General features: G+C 43.7%; 1 protein-coding gene across 2 annotated transcripts in view; it reads left to right on the top strand.

Annotated features, from left to right (window-relative positions):
• The first annotated feature begins 8,160 nt into the window (after positions 1-8,160).
• ACVR2A (activin A receptor type 2A) overlaps positions 8,161-21,667 on the top strand; it is a 55,714-nt gene continuing 42,207 nt past the window's right edge. For both annotated transcript variants that reach the window (XM_066323181.1, XM_066323183.1), the window contains exon 1: positions 8,161-10,004. In XM_066323181.1, coding sequence (XP_066179278.1) covers positions 9,950-10,004 — 55 coding nt within the window. In that variant the 5' untranslated portion in view covers positions 8,161-9,949. The remainder of the gene's footprint in view (positions 10,005-21,667) is intronic.

A 21,667-nucleotide genomic window follows, 5' to 3' on the forward strand; every position in this document is an offset into this window, starting at 1 on the left:
GGGGCATTGTCCCCACATTGTCCCCAAGTCCCTCAGGCCAGCCTGGGCTGCCATCACAGGGTCCTCTCACAGCCTGACCCTTCATCAGCCACTCTGAATCCTCACTGCTTCCACTCCCCAGTAATGCTCCAAAAGAGAATCCAGCTGAGGGAACAGCAGGAGCACCAGGAGAATCCATCTGCAAATGACACTCCCATTTTTCCATCACTGCTTTGTTATAATATCCACACAAGCCTCTGATTGCTGGTTATGTGTAATTTCACTAAAAGTTGGGCTGCACATGTGCAGATCCATATTTGTTGTCTTAACCTGGAAACCCAAGCTCAGTGCCTCAGCATATCCTACATTTTCTGTCTGAACCCTTTATCTTCATTTCTCTTTTGACATAGAAATCCTACCATAAGAATTATTCCAAACATTTGAAGATATTTACAATGGAAAATAATGTCATTACATTCTAGTTAAATTAAAAAAAAAAAAAAAAAAAAAAAAAAAAAAAAAAAAAAAAAAGCTTCAGCAGAAAAGCACATCTTTAGCTGGCACAAATCTCAAATAAAATCTAACTAAACCAATAACGTTGAGAAAAAATCACCTATTAACATATGACAGGCATATGTTATATATTGTGCTCGTCCCACTGATAATAGCTTTTATAGGTAACAGCATGCTATGATTTTCAAATCATAGTTTTAATAAAAGGTAATATCAATATTTTGAAGCTTGTTTGTTAGACATTTGGCAATAAATCTTCAGTGCAGACAGGATTTTTCCAGGTAGTGCCAGGTAGTATGGATGGAACATCCAGCCACCTCTTAGTCCTCCCCTCCAGCAGCACAAAACACACATGAATTGCCTCATATTTTAATGATAATAAAACCAATACAGATTGAGTCTATTAGCTGTATCAGGTCATTAACACAGAAATATTAATCAAAAAGGAAAAGCCTGCCTGTTTCCTTTCCCTTGCCTCAGCCTGAGAATTCCCATGGCAATGTCCATTAAACTTGGCAAGGGATGTTTGTCTGAGCTTTCCTAAACCTGAAAACTCAGCAGAACCTGAGCACTCAAACTTGGAGCATCCTTAACAACAACAACAAGTCAAACTAAGCGGTGCCATGCACAATTGCAGAGGAAAACCTGATCTTTCAACCCAAATTTCAGGCAAGCAACTGTTTGCAGAGGAATAAGCCTCCAAACCCATGGGAATGTCTCTCCTGGGTGCTGTTTAAGCCTCCTTAATGCTCTTAATCCACCTTGATATTGAACTGCCAGACACTCTGGCACCCACCTTCCCACTTCCAAATAGCTGCTCAAGTGCTGGAGCATTTTTTTCCCTCAGTGTAGATCCTGACAGCTCTAGGACACAAATTAACCAAGTTTTCCCCAACTTCTTGTGGTCTTCCAGCTCACTGGAAAAGAAAAACTCTGGTGAACTTTGAGAAAAAAACAAACAGTGTTTTGGGGTAGGCTAAAAACTCCTGTGTGTGTCCTTCAGCTTTCCTAACTCCCCACATAACACAAAAATACTTTTCCCCTTGCAGTTTCATGGAAGTTATTTAGATGATATTACTAAAGCTGGGTGCATGCACCATGCATCACTACAAAATTAGAAGTACAATTTCAATGCCTAAAGAATTTCAAGGTTAAAAAAAAAAAAAAAAAGCCATTATATCAGAAAGGTTGGTGCTATGTACAAAACTTTCTAAGTAAATGGAAAAAAATGGTTAAATTTTGTTCATTTTAAACTCAGCATGAACTGAAAAAAACCTTTTCACTCTAGGGAATAAACAGAATTTTGCCATCTCAGATATCGACATTATCTGTCCAATGTCTGAATTGGAATTATTATAAAATAATTTGCAGATGAATTAACTCCAAAACTATTCAGCAGTAGAAGGTGGAGCAGGATTAGCTCCTCAGTGGCCTGAACAATGGGTAAGAGCACCAGGCTGGGATGCTCTGCTGGTTGCAGAAGAAAGATTCTGGGTTTGAATTTCCAGGATTTCAAATCCCTGGAATGGCTCAGCCCATCCATCTTGTCAGAGCACAATCACCAGAGAGAAATGTTCCAGCTGGGTTGTCCTCATGAAAAGAGAAGTGGGCAGCTCTTAGGGGTTCCCTGAGAGACTCCCAAGCCTAAGAAACTTGTCCTTAAAAACCTAAAAAAAGTCAAATTTGGGAATCTTCCATCCTTTTTCCTATGAAACCTGTAACATGCCAGATTTTCAGGAGTTACAGCACTTGGGGAGAGGTGTTAATTCTGTCACAGTGAACAGGAACAAAGGGGTGCCTGAGCTGCTGTTGGCAGGATTATTTTAATGCTACTTAAATTCTGGGCAGAAATTATGAAATCCCTAAAGCAGGGATTATGGGCTGCAACCAAAACACATTGACTTAGACCAATGTCCCAGAGTCACACCTGTGGTTTCATCAGGATTCCTGCTCCATTCCCACAGCACAAAGGGTTCAGATAAACAGCAGCAGCAGTGACATTTCCCTGAAGGAAACGGGCCTCAAATCATATTTCAATCATTTCCCTTTGTAGAAAGGCTTTATTAGCCTAAAGCTGCTGCCTCTGGAAGCAGGAGACAGCAGCTTGTGCCATGTCATGTGTTTGTAAGGGTTAATTCTACACTCTCCAATGACCAGCAATATAAATTATAAAATCATTACCAGCTTGTTCATTACCATGGGTCTTCACCTTCGTTTTGTAAAATTCCAAATGGCAAATTTTCAACTGCAACACCCATGGATTTGACTTGACTCCCTGTTCCTATCCCTTTCTGAAGCAAATTGGTCACATTCTGAGGCCTCAATTTCTTGGCATTTCAGCCCAAACCATTAACCAATATTTGAGTATCCTTCAATCCAAACCTTCCAGAATTTCACTTCCCATTTTTAGTCTATAAAAATACTGCAGGAAACTTTATTATTATCTGTTGAACTAAAAACTGGCATTCATTTGTCTTCGCCAGCACTCACCTTCTCTGTGACATCGATCTGAACCAAAAACTATTTCCAGGGACATTCTCTTCACTGAGGTTTTAAATTCCCAAAGTATCAGCCAGCTTCTCCTGATCCCACCCTTCAGAAAAGCTTCTAGGATATTTGGAATGACACCATAAGTAATTACAGCTGTTCATGTATTTGTATTTCAAAACAAGCAGAAGTCATATTGACACAATAATTCCAAAGAGCACACAATTAAATACTCTTAAGATCTGACAGTCTCTCCACACTTGGCCACTTCACACTCCTACTTCTTGTGACTATTTAATTACAAATTGTTGGTCTAAAATAGTGAAATCTTTGTCAACAAATATATGTATAAAGCCTTTCAAAGGCAGTGCAAAAGATCTTTAAAATCTGCTATCACTGTCAGGACGCTGCAGCAAAAAAACAACAAACACTTGTCACATATTTTAAGAATCCTTCAAAAATAACGTTGAAAACATGACAATGTTGCAGAACTTTTGCATTCTGTGATGAACACAGAGTCAGTTTATAACTGAGTCTATAAATTATGGTGTATTCTGAGAAGGAAATTCTCTATATAGACCTGGAGAACCTCATTTTCATAGCACAGACTGGGATTTTAGGAATTCAGCTTGGACTCTTCATGACACTCACAAAAATTAAAAAAAGGATTCTACAGAACAAATGAGGACTAGAGAAAAATATCCAGGAACTGGAATTTTGCTGTGAAATATGGATGAAACCACAGCTGATAAATCACCCTGTGACACAACAAAGTGCCCTTAAGAGGAAAGGGAGTGTGTGAAAGCAACCAGAAGCTGCAGTGGGATGATCTCTTCTGACAAGACTCTGCAAATCCTGGAAAGAAACATCCCTGCCTCCTCCAGGAAAATAGGTTAGGTAGTTCAGAATCTCTGTTCTAAGGGAGCAAAAGCCTAAGAGGTCAAAAAGGAAAAATAATCCTTGGTTTAAATGTAGCCTTTATGGAAAGAACTCTATGACATTTGTATCAAAGTTAATTTCTGTGATATTTTGTATCTTTCTATTTAAACTTGAGGCAGGGGGAATCCCTGGTGCTGTGGGATCCACAGGCTCTAGGTGTTTGCTTGGAAAGGGAATTTGTTACACACACAAACTCACCCCAAAACCAGCTTTACAGAACCTGATCCAGGCCAAATCCTGTCACTGCTCATGGGAATAAAAAGATCCCACTTCAGCCTCACACCAAAAGAGGGCTGTGACTTCAGCCTGCATTTGAATTTGTGGATTCAAAAACTGCATCTAAAATATGTAAGTTTGATTTAAAACATTAAAGGAGAACATTTTGATGGTCACTTGTGTTGCCCCAACCCAAGAGCACTGCAGAGACAAGCTTTGGGTTTCATTTCAGTTCATCAGCAGCATTTAAAAGGTTAATTAATTTCACATTCTCTCATGTTTTCAAGCTGTGCTACTCATACAACTGTAAAGTATCTCAGTGGTTTTGGAACAGACTAAAAAGTGCACAATAATGAATAATTTCTAGGGATTTTATTATCTGTCCACAGCAACAGAACTGAAAATTTGTATTAAAACTCCTTTAGAATATGATGAGTTTCACTTAAGTCACGCATTCAAAAGTAAAGATACTTTAAGGCAGTTATTTACCTTTTCTAAAATAAGATAATTTAGGCTGTCATGCAGCACTTTTTCCCAAAGGAAAGTGAAGTTGGCTGGTAAAGAGGACAACCCTGGGAGAGATTAATTTCTTGCCATTTTGGTCCTTTTCTTTTTTTCATTTGGTTATGTAAGGACAGTGCCTGAATGGGGTCTTCTCTTCCTCCAGAGTTTCAAAGGGGGAATGACTTAGACCACAAGGAAAGATGAAAGAGATAATGACAAGGATTCTCTCTGTTGGTGTCACTCCTGATATTATAAACCCCATGGTTCCCATTTTGCATTTAGAAACGCTCCTCTAGGTGTTCTGAATGAGTTCTGCACAAAAACTCCTTTCCCACCACGTTGGGTTTTGTGTTGATTCAATGCTAAGAGTGAGAACAGCAAAGGCACAGCTGAAATCCTCAATTCTTTCTCCAGTGAGAAAAAAAATGAGGCATTGCTGGGTTTTTAACTCTCCTCATTATGCCCTAGCAGGAAAAGTTATATTTGTGCTGCCTCTAGGCAAAGTCCCATCCCACATGAACAAAAGGCTGGAGCTAAGATCACATCCATTTCATCTCCTCCTGCTCCCCACAGATGCTTAAGTCTCTGACACTGTGTCTTCAGTGCTCATATGTCACAGTAAATGATTCATTAAAAATGCAGAGACAGATTGATCTTGGAAGGGAAAAAAAAAAAAAAAAAAAAAAAAAAGAGAAAAAGATCTGGAGTTTGAGGCGAAAGGCAAATAGAAATGAGGAGCCAAAAGGTGAAAAAGGGAAACACCCCCAAAATTCACATGAGAAAGGCATTTAAAAATAAAGAGGAGACAGCAACTGTGCTGACATTTAATGTGTCTGCTTGGGATAAAGCTCATCCTTTTACTAGCAATAAAACAACAGCCTAGCCCAAAAGCCCTCGAAGCATTTTGCATCAAGTACCTCATAAAAATGGTTGGCAATTTCTCCTAAGGTCTGTACAGTATCTATACCAAACTACCTTTTCTCTTTTCTCTTTGCTTTTTCTTTTCTTTTCTTTTATTTTCTTTTCTTTTCTTTTCTTTTCTTTTCTTTTCTTTTCTTTTCCTTTCTTTGCTCTTCTTTTTCTTTCCTTTCTTTTCTTTTCTTTTCTTTTCTTTTCTTTTCTTTTCTTTTCTTTTCTTTTCTTTCCCCAGTGCAGGTAGGGAGAGCTCCCTGATCCCAGGCACCAACACTCCTCCTAATTCCCAGACCCCTGGCCATACTCAAAAGTGGGAGGGAAAAAGGCAGGAATTAGCCCTCCTTGTGATTGCTGTGGAGCTGATAAACAGGTGATCGAGGAGAGTAACCCCAGAAAATGACTGTGTTTGTAATATTGTAACATTTCCTGGATGGCCAGAAGGATTTGCTCTGCCAGAGGAATCCTGCAAGCAAAAACCAACCCCTGCCTGAGGATAATGAGCTCCTTGAGTAAGAGACGCCTCCTTACCGTGACATCCATGCAAATCCTCTTCTCTAGGTGACACATTTATTCTATTTTTATCAAAAAACAATTGGGAAAAATACAAGTATGGACTGTAATTTACATTCTTTCAGAAAAAAAAACCAGCAAAAAAACCCTCACTAACTAAAGCAAATCTCTGCAATGGGAAGTACATATATAAATATATAAATATCTATTCACACACACACCCCAGCAATATTTTTAGCTGTGATTTCCTACTCATGTGGCAACATGACCAGCGCTCTGAAGAAGCTGAGCCAAGTGAAAACACAACCTGCAGAACAGGTCACGTTTAAATATTCTGCTATTGAAGAATATTAAAACCTCCAGATTAAGTAGGAGTGTTGTAACACTTAACATTAATTAACGCTTGTAAATCATCCTGAAATACCTGGATAAAAGATGGCATAAAAGGTGTTGCCACATGTCTTGATGCTTCTAGATGTGCACAAGCCCTGACATCTTATTTTGCGCTTGGGACGTTTCAAACCATAAAAAAAAATTATGGTCACTGGATAAATTTAATGTTGGGAAGTGTTAGGACACGACAGAGAAACACCAAGGGTGTCTGATTAAGAACTCAAGCAGACAACTCAATGTAAAACAACTGAAATAGATCCATTTCTTGGATCCTGCTGGATCACCAGGTCTAGTTACTGATCTGTGAGTTACAGCTTGGCAGTGCTGCTAAGCCTTGTCTTGGCTGTATATTCATATATGTGAAATAGAGATAATTTTCCTCCCAGTTTAGTACCACCAACTATCCATATCCCCCCTGCAAAAAACCCTTAGTCCATGCCACCAAACAGTTTGAAAAGGAATCTGGAATCACTTAATACCTATCTGGAGTTGGTGAACAGCATACCCAGTTTTCAGAGAACTTGGTACTTCTTGCTGCTTGTGCAATTACAGGTCTTTATAGAATACAGATATTAAAGGCTCTTGTGGTGCTTTCCCACATGGATCTCCAGAGCTAAGAGCCGTGTTTTCCTTTTTATCCAGAGACCAGAGATGTATTTCATGGCATCCACTAAAAAAAAAAAGCAACAAACAAAGGTGTAAAAAAGGTGTAAAGAGTGGACCAAACTCATGAAGGAGCAGAGCAAATTAATTCCCTGGACACACAGGCTGGGGATGTACAGCCAGCTGTTCATGGTGGATCTCACCTGGAACAATAAACACACTCCAGGTGCCTTCCAGCACCTCAGGGAGCCTACCAGAAACATGGAGAGAACAGTATAGAGTTCAGGGAGTGGATTCAAAATTAAAAGAGGGCAGGTTTCCATTAGATGGGATATTGGGCAGGAATTGTCCCCTGTGTGGGCAGGCCCTGGCACAGGGTGCTCAGAGAAGCTGTGGCTGCTCCTGGATCCCTGGCAGTGCCCAAGGCCAGGCTGGACAGGGCTTGGAGCAGCCTGGGACGGTGGGAGGTGTGGAAGGACAGGAAGAGATGAGCTTTCAGGGCCCTTCCAACCCAAACCACTCTGTGACTCTGACTCTGCTGCAGCAGCAGTGATGCTCCTGAGCAAGGTGCCCACAGCAGAGACCACCACAGCCGAGCTCTCACCTGGACTACCTGTAGGACATTTTCAGGGACATTTTCAGGCTGAGGCGGGGATGAGGCGGAAGACCAGGCCAACATTTGACCCCAGAGGCAGCGCCCCCAGCCTCACACCATTGTGTACACGTTACACGGTTGTGACCCCTCCCAGCCAGCTCCCACCGCGTGGCTACGGGCAGTGTTTTCCTCCATCACTTGAGCCTGGGAGCGCAGCACAATCCCCCACAAAACCTCGGCGGAGCCCCGCGAAGGTGACTGACCGACGCCGGGGGTCGGGGCGGAGCGGGGCGAGGGCGCCGGAGGGGCCGCGCCCTGAGGGGCGGGAAGGGCGGGCGGGAGCGCGCCCGTGAGGCGGCGCGCGCGGGCCGCGGGAGGCGGGGCCAGCGTAGGGCAGCGCGCTCCGCCCCGCCGCCGATAGGAGGGGCGAGCGGAGGTGGGCGGGGCCACGCGGCAAACCCCGCGTTGTGATTGGCTGGCGCGGCTGTCAATCCGGGGCGGCCGCCGCGGCCGTGGGGAAGGAGGGGGAGGCGGAGAGGAAACAAAAACAATCGCCCGGGCGCCGCCATCTTGGGCCGGTTCTCCACACGCCACACGGGTGAATGGGTAGATATGAGATTACCACGGGGGAGCAGCGGCAGCAGGGCACCGAGGGCTGTTCCGCGCTGCCAGCGACGCTCGGCGGGCTCTAGGCACGGCCGCCGCCGCCCGGAGAGAATCCCCCGGCTCGGCCTTTTCGCCTCGCCAGCCCCTAAGCTGCACTGCTGGAGGGACAAAGTTGGGCTGAGCCGCGCTGCCTCCGCCGCCCGGGAGACCGGAGAGTTGAGCCGGGGTCAGAGTTAGGGGAGAGGGTGACGAGGGGATCGCTTCCCGCTCCGCCGTGTGGGAGGCGCGGGGACAAGGCTCTGCCTCCCCGCCCCTGCCGTCTCCTGCTGCTCGCTCCTAGGAGGAAAAGAAAAAAGAGGAGGAAAAAAAAAAAAAAAAAAAAAAAGAGAGAGAGAGAGAGAGAGAGAAAAGGCAAGAACTGGATTGAGCTCGGAGGGGTGGATTTTGTGGAGTCTCCGCGTGAGCAGCGGCGGGGCGGCGAGGAGATGTGTCGCTGAGGAGCGAGAGGAGCGTGGATCCATCCAGGAGCCGTGAGGAGCGAGAGGAGCCGGGATCCATCCAGCCTCAGCCCGCCGGAGGCACAGCCGCCTCCCTTCCAAAGAAACCCACTTCTCCTGGAAGCGCGGCACTCAGCAAGGATTTGCCACAAAGAATATACCACCCTCCTCCCCCAGCGCCTGGATACTGCATTTTTTTTTTTTTTAATTTTTTTTTTTGGTACCCCCCTCCCCAGCCACTCTTGTGTGTTTAAATACCAAATATAGCCTCTTGCTGGGGGAGGGGATGGAAATCTCCTAGAAGAATTGGAAATCTTGCTGGGATTCGGGAGCGCTGGTGCTGGAGAAGGGCGGCGAAGACGGGGGGGATTCATTGCTGCCTGGCCAAGGACTAGAGATTTATTTGCCACTTCCCGGGAAGCCCGAAGGTTGGTTTGTTCCCAGACTGTTGTTCCCCCCCTTTCCCTCTCCTGGGCTACGCTAAATCCCTCGGCATTTATTAAAGAAAAAACCCACGTGTAGCTGGTGGCTGGTTTTTAAAGGTAGTTTTTTTTTTTTCATCGACAAACTGACAGAAAAAAAAAAAAAAAACCAAGCCAAACTTCCTCTCTTCGCCCTGAGGTTTGGAACTGGAATGGAGCTGCTTTTCTCCCAAACACTACGCGGGGTGTGAAGGGGAGGGTTGGCAGCACGAAAACACCGCCTTGGACTGATCCCGATCCGACCCCCCGACACTCGCACCCACCAGGGATGATCCTTCCCGGCGCCTGATGTGGAAAACACTTGGAGACTCAGAGACTTCGTCGTGCTCAGCAAGCTTAATCGTTTGACTTCTTTTGGTTTGGTTTTAATTTTTTTTATTTTTTTTTAAAGTGGATTCGTAGCATTACTTTTATGAATTGAATTTTGCCACCGTTTGTACAGAAGCCAAATGACACGTGTGTTTTGAAACACGGTTCCAAATATATTTATCCCTCCCTCAACTCGGATTCTCTGTAGAAAGAGCCGCGGGGAGGTCGTCAGTGTCTAAACAAACCTGATTTTTAGTGTTTTATGAACACTGCCTGCTGCAGACATGTTGCTATAAATTGCTTTATAACGGTTCAGCGAGAAGGGAGATTTTTTTTCCACCTTGCAGGACCCAGAAAACTGGATACTTAAACTCACTTAAATGTTTTAACAGCGTTGGAAAATGGGAGCTGCTACTAAGTTGGCGTTCGCTGTTTTTCTTATCTCTTGTTCATCAGGTGAGTGAATGTTCCTGGGTTTATCGCTTCAAACGGAGGGCTTTGGGGTCAGCACTTGGAAAACTTGGGTTGGCTCTGTATGAATGAAAAGAAATCATTCTTTTTTTCAGGTGGCTGATGTTTGTGGATGGCAGCCACTGTAAAGGCAGAAGCTGCTTTCGTGTTTGGTCTTAAAAATATGTAGCGTGAGCACTTGAAACCCTCCCAGCGCTTGGATTTCAGCTCAATTGTGTGGAATAAATGTGGAGAACATAAAGCACCTAGTGTCATAGAAGTCACCCGGCAGCGCGGTTATTTGTGTTGGATGCAGCTTTTAAATAAGAATTACCCAGCTGAACTGCTCTTTCCTTCAGCTGGATCTCTCTTAGCCCAGACTGGTGAATAGCGACCTTCGTTAGTGCTTCATTAATTTAGAATGGGTGCTGCTCTGAAAGGCTGAGCTCGTCCTTTGGCCATAGCGAGGGGTGTGTTCCTGTAGAGATGTACCGACAGAATTGGGGTGAAAAGCCAGGCTTTGCTTTTCCAAAGAATAATTCCTAACCCTCTGTATTTAGCTATTCGTTATGTCACTGCCTAGTAGCGCAGAATTAAAAAAAAAAATCTACTAATTTTCTCTTTAAAACAGCAGCATTTGAGGTTCAAATTCCAGCTCGGAGTCCTGGGAAGCGAGAGGGGTGTGAGGACTTCCCCACGCTCCTCCAGCAGGAAAATTGTTATGGCAGCAACCAGTGGTTGGGTGGCTGTTGGTCCATTTGTGCTTGGAGCTCCATCAGGCTCACAAAAACCCTCTTAGGAGCCGTGTGAGGAGCTAATGCGGGTTCAAAAGCCAGCCTGGCACTCTGTGCCCGCATTTGGAGCGCGTTTTCAGTGCTCTGTGTAGGTTCTTAGCATCCTTGCAGGGTGTGCAAAGCTCCACTTGTTTATCAGGCTGAAAGCTCGCAGACAAGCGTGACCGGGAGAAGGGAAGTAATGGGATCCCTGTAACGATGCCTTTTACATTTCCAGCCTTAGGAGCCGGAGGATTTTGCTGAAGAGGCCGTTTTGCTGTGGTTAGTAAATGGATAAGTCTCGTCTTGTGTCTGTAGTGCTATCGATCCGCGCTGGGTGCGCTAAATGTGCTGTGAAATGGCGAGCGCTGCCAGGGAGAAACCCAAAAACCCTGCCCGTGCTAAGCAGAGAAACGCCTCAGCGGGTTAAGGGCAGCCAGAAGGCTGTCCAGGAGGTTGAATTTTTATTCTTCTTTTGAGCCAAACGTGATTTCTGACGGGTTTTCGCCTTGCAGGGAAGACGTGTGTGTCGTCTCTTCCTGACGCCTGGTTTTCCAGCTCGGCAGCGTTCCTCTTAATTCAGCAATATGTTTTGTGGGGAAACTTTTTTCCTTCCCCTCTCGCTAACAGTTTCTGAAAGACTTGCTGCCATCTGCTCTCCGTGTCTGCCTCTCTTCCACGTCCACCTCCAAGATCCTTTTGCCTAGAGCACAGAATAGTGGTTTTTGTTGACATTACCTATCAGACTTCAGAAAAAGAGGAGCTAAGCAATAAAGAACTGTCTTTTCTTTGGCGTTTCTCGCTCGGGTTGTCCTTGGTAAGGTGAAAAGAATGTTTCCCTTGCCCGTGAAGAATTAATCTTGGCTAAATGAGCAGGAAACTGCCTGCAATCCGGGCTGCTTCTCATGTTAATGACATTGTTTTGGTGGTTATTCCAGTATTACACATTAAGTGTTCCGGTACTTAAGAATTATTATACTATTTTCTACTCACACCAGGACTGCAGACGCTCTAAAATTTTAGGCAAGCCTAAAAATAAATAAATTCAACAGGAAGCTGTTGGGTTCATGATCAGAACTACAAGATTATATAAGATTTTAAGCTTGAAGTACAGGCGTTTTTATGAGTAGTGTTTCTTAACTGACTTATGTCAGTTTAAAACCCTACCTGATGAATTGGTCCTTCATAATCGTCATCACCAGAACTTTCTTTTCCAGTCTTTAGTGTGCAAATTAGTTCTGTATTTCAGAATATTGGCAGTGGTTGAGGAAATCCTCGAGTTCAGGTGTGGAGATGCCTCTCTCTGCTGTGCAGCTCCAGCTCCTCACAGGTTGTTTCAGCGTTGGGGAGTTTGGTTTGCTGTCTATTTGTTCATTTATTTTTAAATACAGCTATTTTGTGCGGGTGTTTACGTGGCCAATTAATACTGGGTTCTTTTAATAGGTGAAAAGGTTGTGGGTTTGGTTTTTTGTTGTTTTTTTTTTTCCCCTGCGTGGTGGGTGTGGAAGTGCTCTTTAGGTTCAAAGCATTTATTTTATTATTTGTAAACTGCTCTATGAAATTCTGTCAATGTACTGCAAAGGGACAGGAATTTCCAGTGAGTTTAATCATCTTTGTTAAGAGAGTGAAAATATTTCCCCCTTCTGACTAAGATATTTGAAAAAGAGCATCTGTGCTGTTATCAGGCTTTAAAATATTTGTAGATGCTTGGATAAAAGTGAATGGGTGTAGGTTTGCACCCATCTGTAGGAACTCCAGAGGCTGAGCTGGAGTTATTAACTAAACAAGAAAACAAAGTGCCCGGGTCAAGGTTCTCCCTGTGCCCTCTGATACACTCCTTGGATAAACCCATGTGCCTGTTTGATTGCAGAAGGAGCAGAAGATCCTGAAGTAATAATAAAACACTTGAGAACAAGCTTCCTGTGCCTCTGCTGTAGGTGAGGCAGGATTGTAGGGGAGCTTCACAAGAAAACTTGTGACTAAACCAGCTTGTTCATCAAAGAAGGCTCTTTTCAGATGTTATCTGCGTGCTCCCCTCCCCCGGGGAAGTGTGGTTGTGTTGTGGTGTTTTTGTCATTGCTGGGCTGCACTTTAGAACATTTCAGGAACAGAGAATGGGCACTTTGATCATTTTCTGAGATTTTCCAAACGTTTGGCCCCGTGCAGCTGAAGCAGTGGGAGATGCTGAAGCAGTGGGTTTTCCCTCACCCCATAATCTGAGTTTGAAATCTCATCGTTCCTTTTGTTACTCGCAAACTCCTCATTTCCCAACCCTTCATCTCTTCAGAGATACCTGCTCTGCCTTTGGCACCTGGGTGGTCCCTCATCAAAGCAGTTCTGCAGTCTCCTACAGGGAACAAGACCTGGATTTTTTTAGAACTCAAGTTAAAAATCGCCTAAGCAAAAGGAACTGGATCAGAAAAGTGTTGGTCCTCTCTATTTCCCCTAATGCCAGATCATTCCCAAGCCTCTCAGAAGGTCTGGAGTAATTTAGCTGAAGGTACAAATATACCTTTGTGGTTGAAGTAGTATTTTCATGCATGGAGGATGTTTTATTCTCTGAGTTTTGATTTATTATTCCCCTGTCTCACAGCAATTATCATCAGAGAAATTATTTTTTAAATTGTATCTTTTTGCCCTCCTAAAAAAAATAATCTATGGAGAACTGTAAAACTGCTTTCCATGGTGTGACTTCAGAAGCTGAATGGTTGAGTGTCCTGGAGGAGTTGAGGGGAGACTTTTTCTTTGATTTTACATATGGAATGTCTTTTTTTTTTTTTTTCCTATCCTTTCATTGTTAACTTAGTAACCCTTGAAAATCCTGCCACAGGTCGGGGAATGTTTGTGAAATTGCTCCTGCTGGCGTGTTCCCTGCGAGCTGTCCATGATTCTGCTTGGACTCTAATCACTTCATTCACTTTATTGTGGGGCAATAAACCACTTCAGGATCAGTACTGCTCTTAAAGTAAAGATACCTTTATTTTATCAGAGAGGACAAGTTTTTTATATTAAATATATTACCAGTGGGCACTCCCAATGGTGCTGTTGGAAGCAGGACTTGTTTCATTAAATAAACCTATTTAATACACTTTTCAAGCATGGACTGAGTTATGGAGAGGTTGACGTTTTAAATTATTACAGCTCCAAAATCTGTTAACTCTTTCTAAGTAATCTGTTAATACTTAACAGCCACAAACCCCTAAATCTTCTGGGCTCTGAAAAGAGCTGTAATTGTGCTAATGCAACATCAGGACATGTGAGCATCGTTCTGCTAGAACTCTGCTTTCCAAACGTTTCCGGAGAGATGCTGCTGTCATGAGCTCATTTGCATCTCTACGCTTCACACACGAGGTTTTGCTGCAGGAAAAGCTTCCATGAGTTTGTTTGCATATGCTGGGTGTAAGTTGAGGGGCAGGTGTTCTGTGTGAGGGAAAAGCTCTTTTCTGCAAGAGGAGAGTTACTGTTTGCAGGAAGAATAGTTTTCAGCTGGGTTTAATGGGGACTATTTGAATGGGGTGGGTTTTTTTTTATTTTTTCCCATTCCCACCTTTCTGGAATTTGGGGACAAAAATCCATTAGGTGATGAGTTGAGCTGGTTAGCAAATAAGGACAAACAAATACTTTTTTTTTTTTTTTTTTTTTTTTTTTTGCTTCTCTGTTTAATAGACATTAAATTTTTTCTCTTATCATTAGTTCTAGGGAAGGGGAAAAACAACATCACCGATGGTTTTCATCCCTATTCATTCTAGCTTTTCTCCCAGCCTTCTCCACTTGTGGCTTTTCCAGGCTGTAAAAAGAGAGAGGTTGACAAGGAATCTGATTGTGGAAGAGGTTTCTTGGTGTAGGAGAGATGCATTTCCACCACTTAATTAACTGAAAGCAGCTTAATGCAAATGCCTGCTTGAGCTGCTTGGTAGCATCCATGAGCTGTTAGCTCTCTGATGTTCCTGAAAATGAAAACTCCCTAAAAAGATCAAGAAAATTGCGGATTTTACAGCCAAGATCTCGTGTGATGAAATCTTAATGTGTTTTTGTTGCCTTGGTGCTTTAAAATTCGGCACATCTTATTTCCTGTTATTTCCATATGGAATTGAAGTGATATTGGATGCCAGTGACTTTATGTGGCATCTCTTGTCTCCTCTCCCTGCACTGTCTGTGTGGTGGAGGAGGTTTTTTTTCTTAGAAACAGTTTGTGACTACGGTGCCAAACAGCAGAGCATCTTTAGGCTTAATCCCACAGAAAATGAATATTTACTGCTGCGTTGTTTACATTGCATATCTCTGTGGCCAGGAATCCCAAATGTACATTAGATACATCAAATCCTTCAGCTGTTGGTGCAAAGAGAGCAGGGAAGGGTTTTTCCATTGCATAATTATCGTCATGGTTTCACAATAATTGAATTCTTGATGAGGAAAGTCAACACTTAGGGTTTTCTTCAGAATTTCCTGGTTAAAGCTGTAACTGGAAGCAAGAAAAACAGACAGTTCACTTACTCACTGGAGACAGAAAGCTTTGGTGATGTGGTTAGAGGTATTAGGAGAACCCTTGGAAAGGAGGGAGGCTTTTGTGGGAGCACTGCTTGTTGGTGGTGTTGGGATGGGATCAGCCCCCGTGGGAGGTGGAGGTGTGAGGTCCTGCTGGTGACAGCACCTCCCCACAGCTGGCTGCACAAATCTGGGCTCTTCCTCAAGTAGTTCAGTGAAAGAGTGTGCCTCTCTTGGCCGTCTCCTGCTCCCCAGTTCTCCCAGATTAATGCATCTCAGCCAAAGGAGGATGAGCTGGATGGGGACCTTCACCTCTGTGATCTTGGAGTTTCCTTTGTGAGCTTCTCCACATGAACTGTGCCAGGATTCCTTCATGGAGCACTCTGTTATGGAGAGAACGAGCAGGGGACACGCTTGTGTTGGTGCCAGCAGAGGTCACCCCAAATCCTGGTGACATCCCAGCGAGGCACCGCAGCAACAGCAGCACTTGTGGGGCTAAAAACTCCCTGTTTTGTTGGCTTTGGAAGGGAAATTGAGTGTTCCCAAGTTTCACACCTTGTGAAAGGCTTGGTAATTTGGTGTTCCTGGGGAAAGTGGGGAATCTGTTTCACTCAGGATGCAGTCAGTGCAAATTTGTCTTTAATTTCAGTGTTATTCTTGAGTTGCTCACTGAGGTGGCTGGTTGGGAACTATTAAACTGCACTGCTTGGCCCTGATGGCATGTTGGGGACTGTTAGTTGGCAAGAGGGCTTGAATTAATTTAAATGGCTACATATCACCTTTGGAGATTCCTTACTTTGTTTCAGAATCATTTCTCTCTTTTTTTTTTTTTTTTTTTTTTTTTTTTTTTTTTTTTTTTTTTTTTTAAGGATTTATATGGATCCATAATTAGGTGGTAATTCGATACAAAATGCTAAAATGACAATGTAATTAAAAGCAAACCCCTATGTACTCTTAACTGTGATGGGCATGTAAGAAATGCCAAGATGCATTTCTCTGCTTTTATAACTCTTTAATTACATGAGGGAAACATTGTCTATAGTTAGTGAATAGATAATGAAGAAGAATGCTATATCTTGGCCAAAAAGAATACTTCTCAAATTCTTATGCTTTTGTGAACTTTGAGATATTCATCTGCCTCGTTAAAACCGAGGGAATTAAGATTGTATTTTGCATTTACAGCAAAATTGTGTGTTGTAATTACAATACAATTTCGGCATTGCTGTCTGATCTGGTTTTGCCTAAATGAGGCTGTTGTCACACTTGGGAAGATTTCCACTTTCTCTAATGATGGCAGCAAACGAGTTAAGTTTTGCTGGTGTAATTCTGAATTAAATCTAATTCTTGGACACTGTAAAAGGTGATACCTGAGAAGTTCCTAAGATGTTTCATCTGAGAGTTCTGTTAGAAAGTATCAGTGTAATTATTTTGAAAATGCTAAGAATCAGAATTGTGTTACTTTTTAAATAGCTTTGACTCTTTGTGTGCCTTCTATCCTTAAATGGGATGCACATAAGGAAAACAATCCATTTTTCTAACAAATTGCAGAGGTTCTTGTGACAGACTGACTTTTAAAGTTGGATGCTACATCCATCCTTTTTAGGAGTGCAGGAGGGAGACAGTGCTCAAAAACAATTTAGGGTATGATTTGTGTATTTTCTGAAAGATACCCAACTTTTTGTGAGGGCAAAACATGCAGGTTTTGTTTGTTTGTGCTTGTTTAGTTTGTATTTTCTTGTTTGTTAATTGTGGTTTTTTTCTGGAAAAGGAAAAATGGAAGCGGGTAAGGCAACTCAGTGAGAGTTTTTAAGGGGTTTTTTGGTGTGAAGAAAAATGTTTTTGAGACAATCAGTGGCTGGTCTCTTTTGCCTGTTTCTGGAGTTGCCAGTGAAATGAGGCTGTGGAGGGAACACAAACCCTGCCCAGCTCCCAGTGCAGCCCTGATAGTGTTGTAGCCCGTGCCAAGTGGTGTCTAATGAGATGACACAAAGCACGGTCTGAGGGCCAGTGCCAGGAGGCAGCACAGGCAGGGCTCAACCAGAATTCCTGCAGCTTCAGCACTTCAGTGTTCCCTCATCTGCCGCCCCAGAGCGCGGAGTGTGTGCCATTAGTGCGCTGTGAAAACATTGGCAGCGTTTCCTGCCTCCCAGCCCAGCCCTGTGTCAAACTGGGAACTGTCCCACTTAGAGAAGAGCCAACCCCACACCCCCATCACCTGCTCGGGGCCCGGGGCAGCGTTCAGGGAGCCCTGGGCTGCATCTCTGCTCAGGCTGGGACCAGGGAGCAGTCCTCTGGCCAGCTGTGATCTCGAGTGTCCATGGATAATTCTTTCCCTCAAATGAGCCATTTCATATCTGAAGGTGATTCCTGTTTGAGATGAGCATTGGCAGTTTGGGTACAGGCTCCGTGCAGCTGATTTCTGTGTTCTGCTGCCTGCCTGGTTTTAATGTCACTATTTAAATGTCACTCCATCATAACGGCTCTGAGCAGAAATGGTCATTTCCTCTTTGAAATGACTTCTCAGCGTGGTGTCCACCAAACCTGCGGGTTGTTTCCAGCAGAGCTGGCACCCATTCTGGCAGTCCTCATTGCACTGGTGCAGAGGGTGCTGTGTCCCATAAAATTCCCACGTGCCCACCCCTGGGGTGTGCCTGGAGTGCCATCCCTGCCCCTGGCACTGCCTGCAGAGCCCTGAGCTTGTTCCCCCACCTCCAGAAAGGTCTGAACCAAGAAGGATCCTGGGGAGGCCCTTGAGGGACCCTGTTGAGCTCCTCATCCCTCTCTGGATTGTTCCCTACAGGAGCAGCTCTGTCCCACCCCAGGCTGCCTCTATCTCCACATCTCTCTGCTTGCTCCCACTGCTGATTTTAGCTGCGTTCCTGCCTTTTGGTGCCTCACCAGCTTGTCATTCCGAGGTGGGTTTTATTTGTAACTGAAGCCTGACCTTTATTTTTTCAGGTTGAGAGCTCTTATCTCACCTCGATAACACTAATCTCCATTCCTTAAATGCTGCCTAAAGATTGGAGTGGTCTTCGTTCTCTCAGCTGGATTTTGAATACTTGGATCTCAATATCAGCGCAGGAGTAGAAATTGGATCTGTTTTTAAAGGCTATTTTTAAATATGACCGATCATTTTATCAAGCCTTCTAGCATGAAAAACTGTTTCCTTCTAGGAATTTCCACATAAACAGGGAAGTGGTTTAATTTTGTTGTCGAGTTACAGTGTTGAGTGTATGAGACAAAATTAAACTTTGCAGTAACTGTTAATTTTAGAAACTTTTGCTAGTGTTTGTCAGTAGAGGGTACAGATAGTTCTCTTTAGCTCACAGCAATTACATGATGGGAGAGTTTTCTTTAAATATTTCTGTGTTTCAGGGTCGAAAAACATTTAGGCTGTGAAAGTTGCAAAATGGCTCACAATTGTTGGAGTTAACTGTACTTTTTATAAAGAATTAGGGTTATTTATTTTTTGTTACTTGTTTATAAAGCTGCTTTAAAAGTAGCAGAGACCACTGGTTAAATATACTCATTTTAACTCTCTGATCTTCAGTTTTGGAAAGGGTCTGTTTTGCAAGTTGTCCCTGGGGATAATTGAACTTTATGAAATTTAACACGAAGCCCATCAAAAAGCTTTTCTGCAGTGGTATTGGAAAATTGCAACAGCTTGGTTACATTTTATTTAAAAACCTTGTATCCTTGGGACAGACCCCAAGGAATTAAGGTTTGTCTGCCCATTTGGGGTGACAGGGATCAGAAGTGAACTCCTGAGGAGTTTCTGTGTGCTGTGCTTGTACTAAAACCGAGCTGTGAAGCTGGGATGAATTTGTGAGGTGATTTCAAACCACAAGAGGGTTTTGCTTCCATTCCTGCCCCAAACTCAGCATTTCTCTCTTCTCTGGGAAACCACCCATGAAAACAGCACCTTCAGGTGAAAGTTTTCTTTTCCTGTTCAGCTGGAAAAGTTTTGAATCACATCCTTTGGAGTCAAAGGCTTCCAGGGATGCCAGGAGAGCACAAATCCCACGTTTTATTCCAGTGGAAATGGAGTGGATCCCTCGTGAAAAATCCAGATGTTCCAGCGTGCAGCGGGACTTTTCCAGTGGTTTCAAAGTATTCTCATGGATGGCAAATCAAGCAAAATTAATTTCCTAGAACCTTGTTTGTAAAACTATTTCTCTGAAATTTAATTATCGCAGAATTTTTCCTCTCGATGTCACAAATACTTTGGTGTTGGAAGCTCTTTCATTCAAAGTGAAGATAGGAGAGAAGAGGTAAATGACAAGTTCCCATTTCTTCATGTGTAAGAGTAAAAAAAAAAATGTGTTGGAATTTGGTTTTGATGAATTTGGGGTATTTAGCTGCTGACAAAGTGTGTTTTGGGGGAGCTTATGTTGCCTATCTGAACTCTTCTCCCCTACAGTCCTCCTTCATTCTGAAACAGATTCAGTAATGCAAAAATTTTAGAAGCAAGCCCAAAACATCCACGATTTTTAATTGTTCCTCCAGCAGTGCAGCCAGCTTCAAAACCTTGTTAATCACCTTCTGCGTGTCCTAAAAGGTTGTTTTAGTTGCAGGGTATGTAAGAAAAACCGATGGGAGAGCAGCAAGACCGAGAGTTCCTCTTTGTGTCTGATCCCTCACCCACATCCCCATTTTGTGCTGAAGTCACTCCTCACCCCGGGCTCAGCCCTCGGGTTTGGGCTGGGCTCATCACATCTGCTAAAGCAGCAGAAATGCCGGGAAAAAAAACAGCCCAGAGGGAGCTCCCTGCACTCGGGATCAAAGGCAGGAGCTGGGGGAAAGATGATGGAGCAAGGAAAGGGCTGGATGGGATAAGGGCTGGCAGGGAGGCTGCATTGTCCCAGGAAGTGAATTATCAAGGGAAATGCCACCTCAGTGCTGGTGAACGGAGCTCTCCTGTGCATCTGTTGGGTGAGAAAGGGGAAATGGCACAATTCATTATCATTTTTAATAACCTCCATCTTCAGAAAGAATTTGCTTCTCTTTTTCAGCATTTTTTCTGAAGATCTCAGTGCAGTCCTGCTTTCACAGGGTTTTGTGTTTTTTTTTCTCTTCCCTTGCTTTTTGAGATATCTTTGTATCACATTTTTCTCTGGGGGCCCTAGACTCAAGATTTCCAGGCAGAACAGCAGAGGGGCCTGGCACAGAGAAGATGTGGCTGCTCCTGAGTTCCTGGAAATTTCCAAGGCCAGGTTGGAGCAAACCTGGGATAGTGGAAGGTGTCCCTGCCCATGGCATTGGCATGGAATGAGATGAGCTTTTAAGTCCCTTCCAACTCAAACTGTTCTGTGATTCTGTCATTCCAAGGAACCGATGATAAAATTCACTCCTATCTCGCAGGTTCTCTGATAACAATGAGGTGGGAACTAGAGAAAAGATTCAGACTGACACAATCACAGAATGGCTGATAACAGTGGTCAGGAAAATCCAGTTACATCCCAGATCTGAGAAAACTGTTTGGAAAGACTATTTGTGGCATCTTAGCAACATCTAATTTATGTGAACTCGAATTTTAGCTGCAGATGTCCTTAGAAATTTATTCTGAGCAGGTGGGCATAAAACTTTGTGCTAAAATCTGACTCAGGAAGAGAACAGCCAGCAATAAACTCTGATAATGCCTGAGTCAAAGCACTTAACACAGCATCAGGGATCCCATTTACAAACAAGGGCTGATCTGGTGAATTTTGCTGATCAGCTGAACAGCCACGGAGCAGATCTAAGAGGTCTCAACCCCAGGAGCATCTTCCAGTTGCCAGGGGAGTGTGTAAGAACCAGGGCACCTGGCAGGAGCTTGTCAGTCCTGAATTGCCAAAAGCCATAAAGCGGGGATATTTTCCAGTCAGCACGGCACACTTCTGGAAAGAAAAGCTCTGGATGAGTTCGTGGTGCTGAGAGTTCAAGTCCTTGGGACAGCAGCTGAACTCCTCCGGCTTTTGTTACTGTGCAGTGTGAAGTCAGCCTCGGGCTGTTGTTGGGCTTTGCTCAGACATCGTGTTACTGTTTATCTTCCCTGAAATTCTACATGAGGACAAGTTCTGTGCTAAAATCCGAGCATGGGCACTGAAATGGAGACAGATTGGTCTCTAGTAGCCGTGTTCTGAAATGCTGCACAGAGCGTGACTGCAAGTCAGATCAGTTCAGAAAACACAGAGGAATCTTACCTGAGCTGTTATCCCAACCACGGTCTCTCCCAGCTCAGCCTCAGTTGTGGGGAAAAGCCAATGTCCCAAGGCCCAGGCTGCTATTTCCACCATCCTCTTTCTGTTAACTGTGATATTCAACTTGCTTTTTACTTCAAGCAGGATTTTTAAGTCCTTCTTTGCACCCTTCTGAGGGACAGTGCAGTGACCTCCCACCACTGGAGAGCAGAGGTCTAAATGTACATTGGTT

Source organism: Sylvia atricapilla, chromosome 7 (assembly GCF_009819655.1).
Source record: "Sylvia atricapilla isolate bSylAtr1 chromosome 7, bSylAtr1.pri, whole genome shotgun sequence".
Lineage (NCBI taxonomy): Eukaryota > Metazoa > Chordata > Aves > Passeriformes > Sylviidae > Sylvia > Sylvia atricapilla.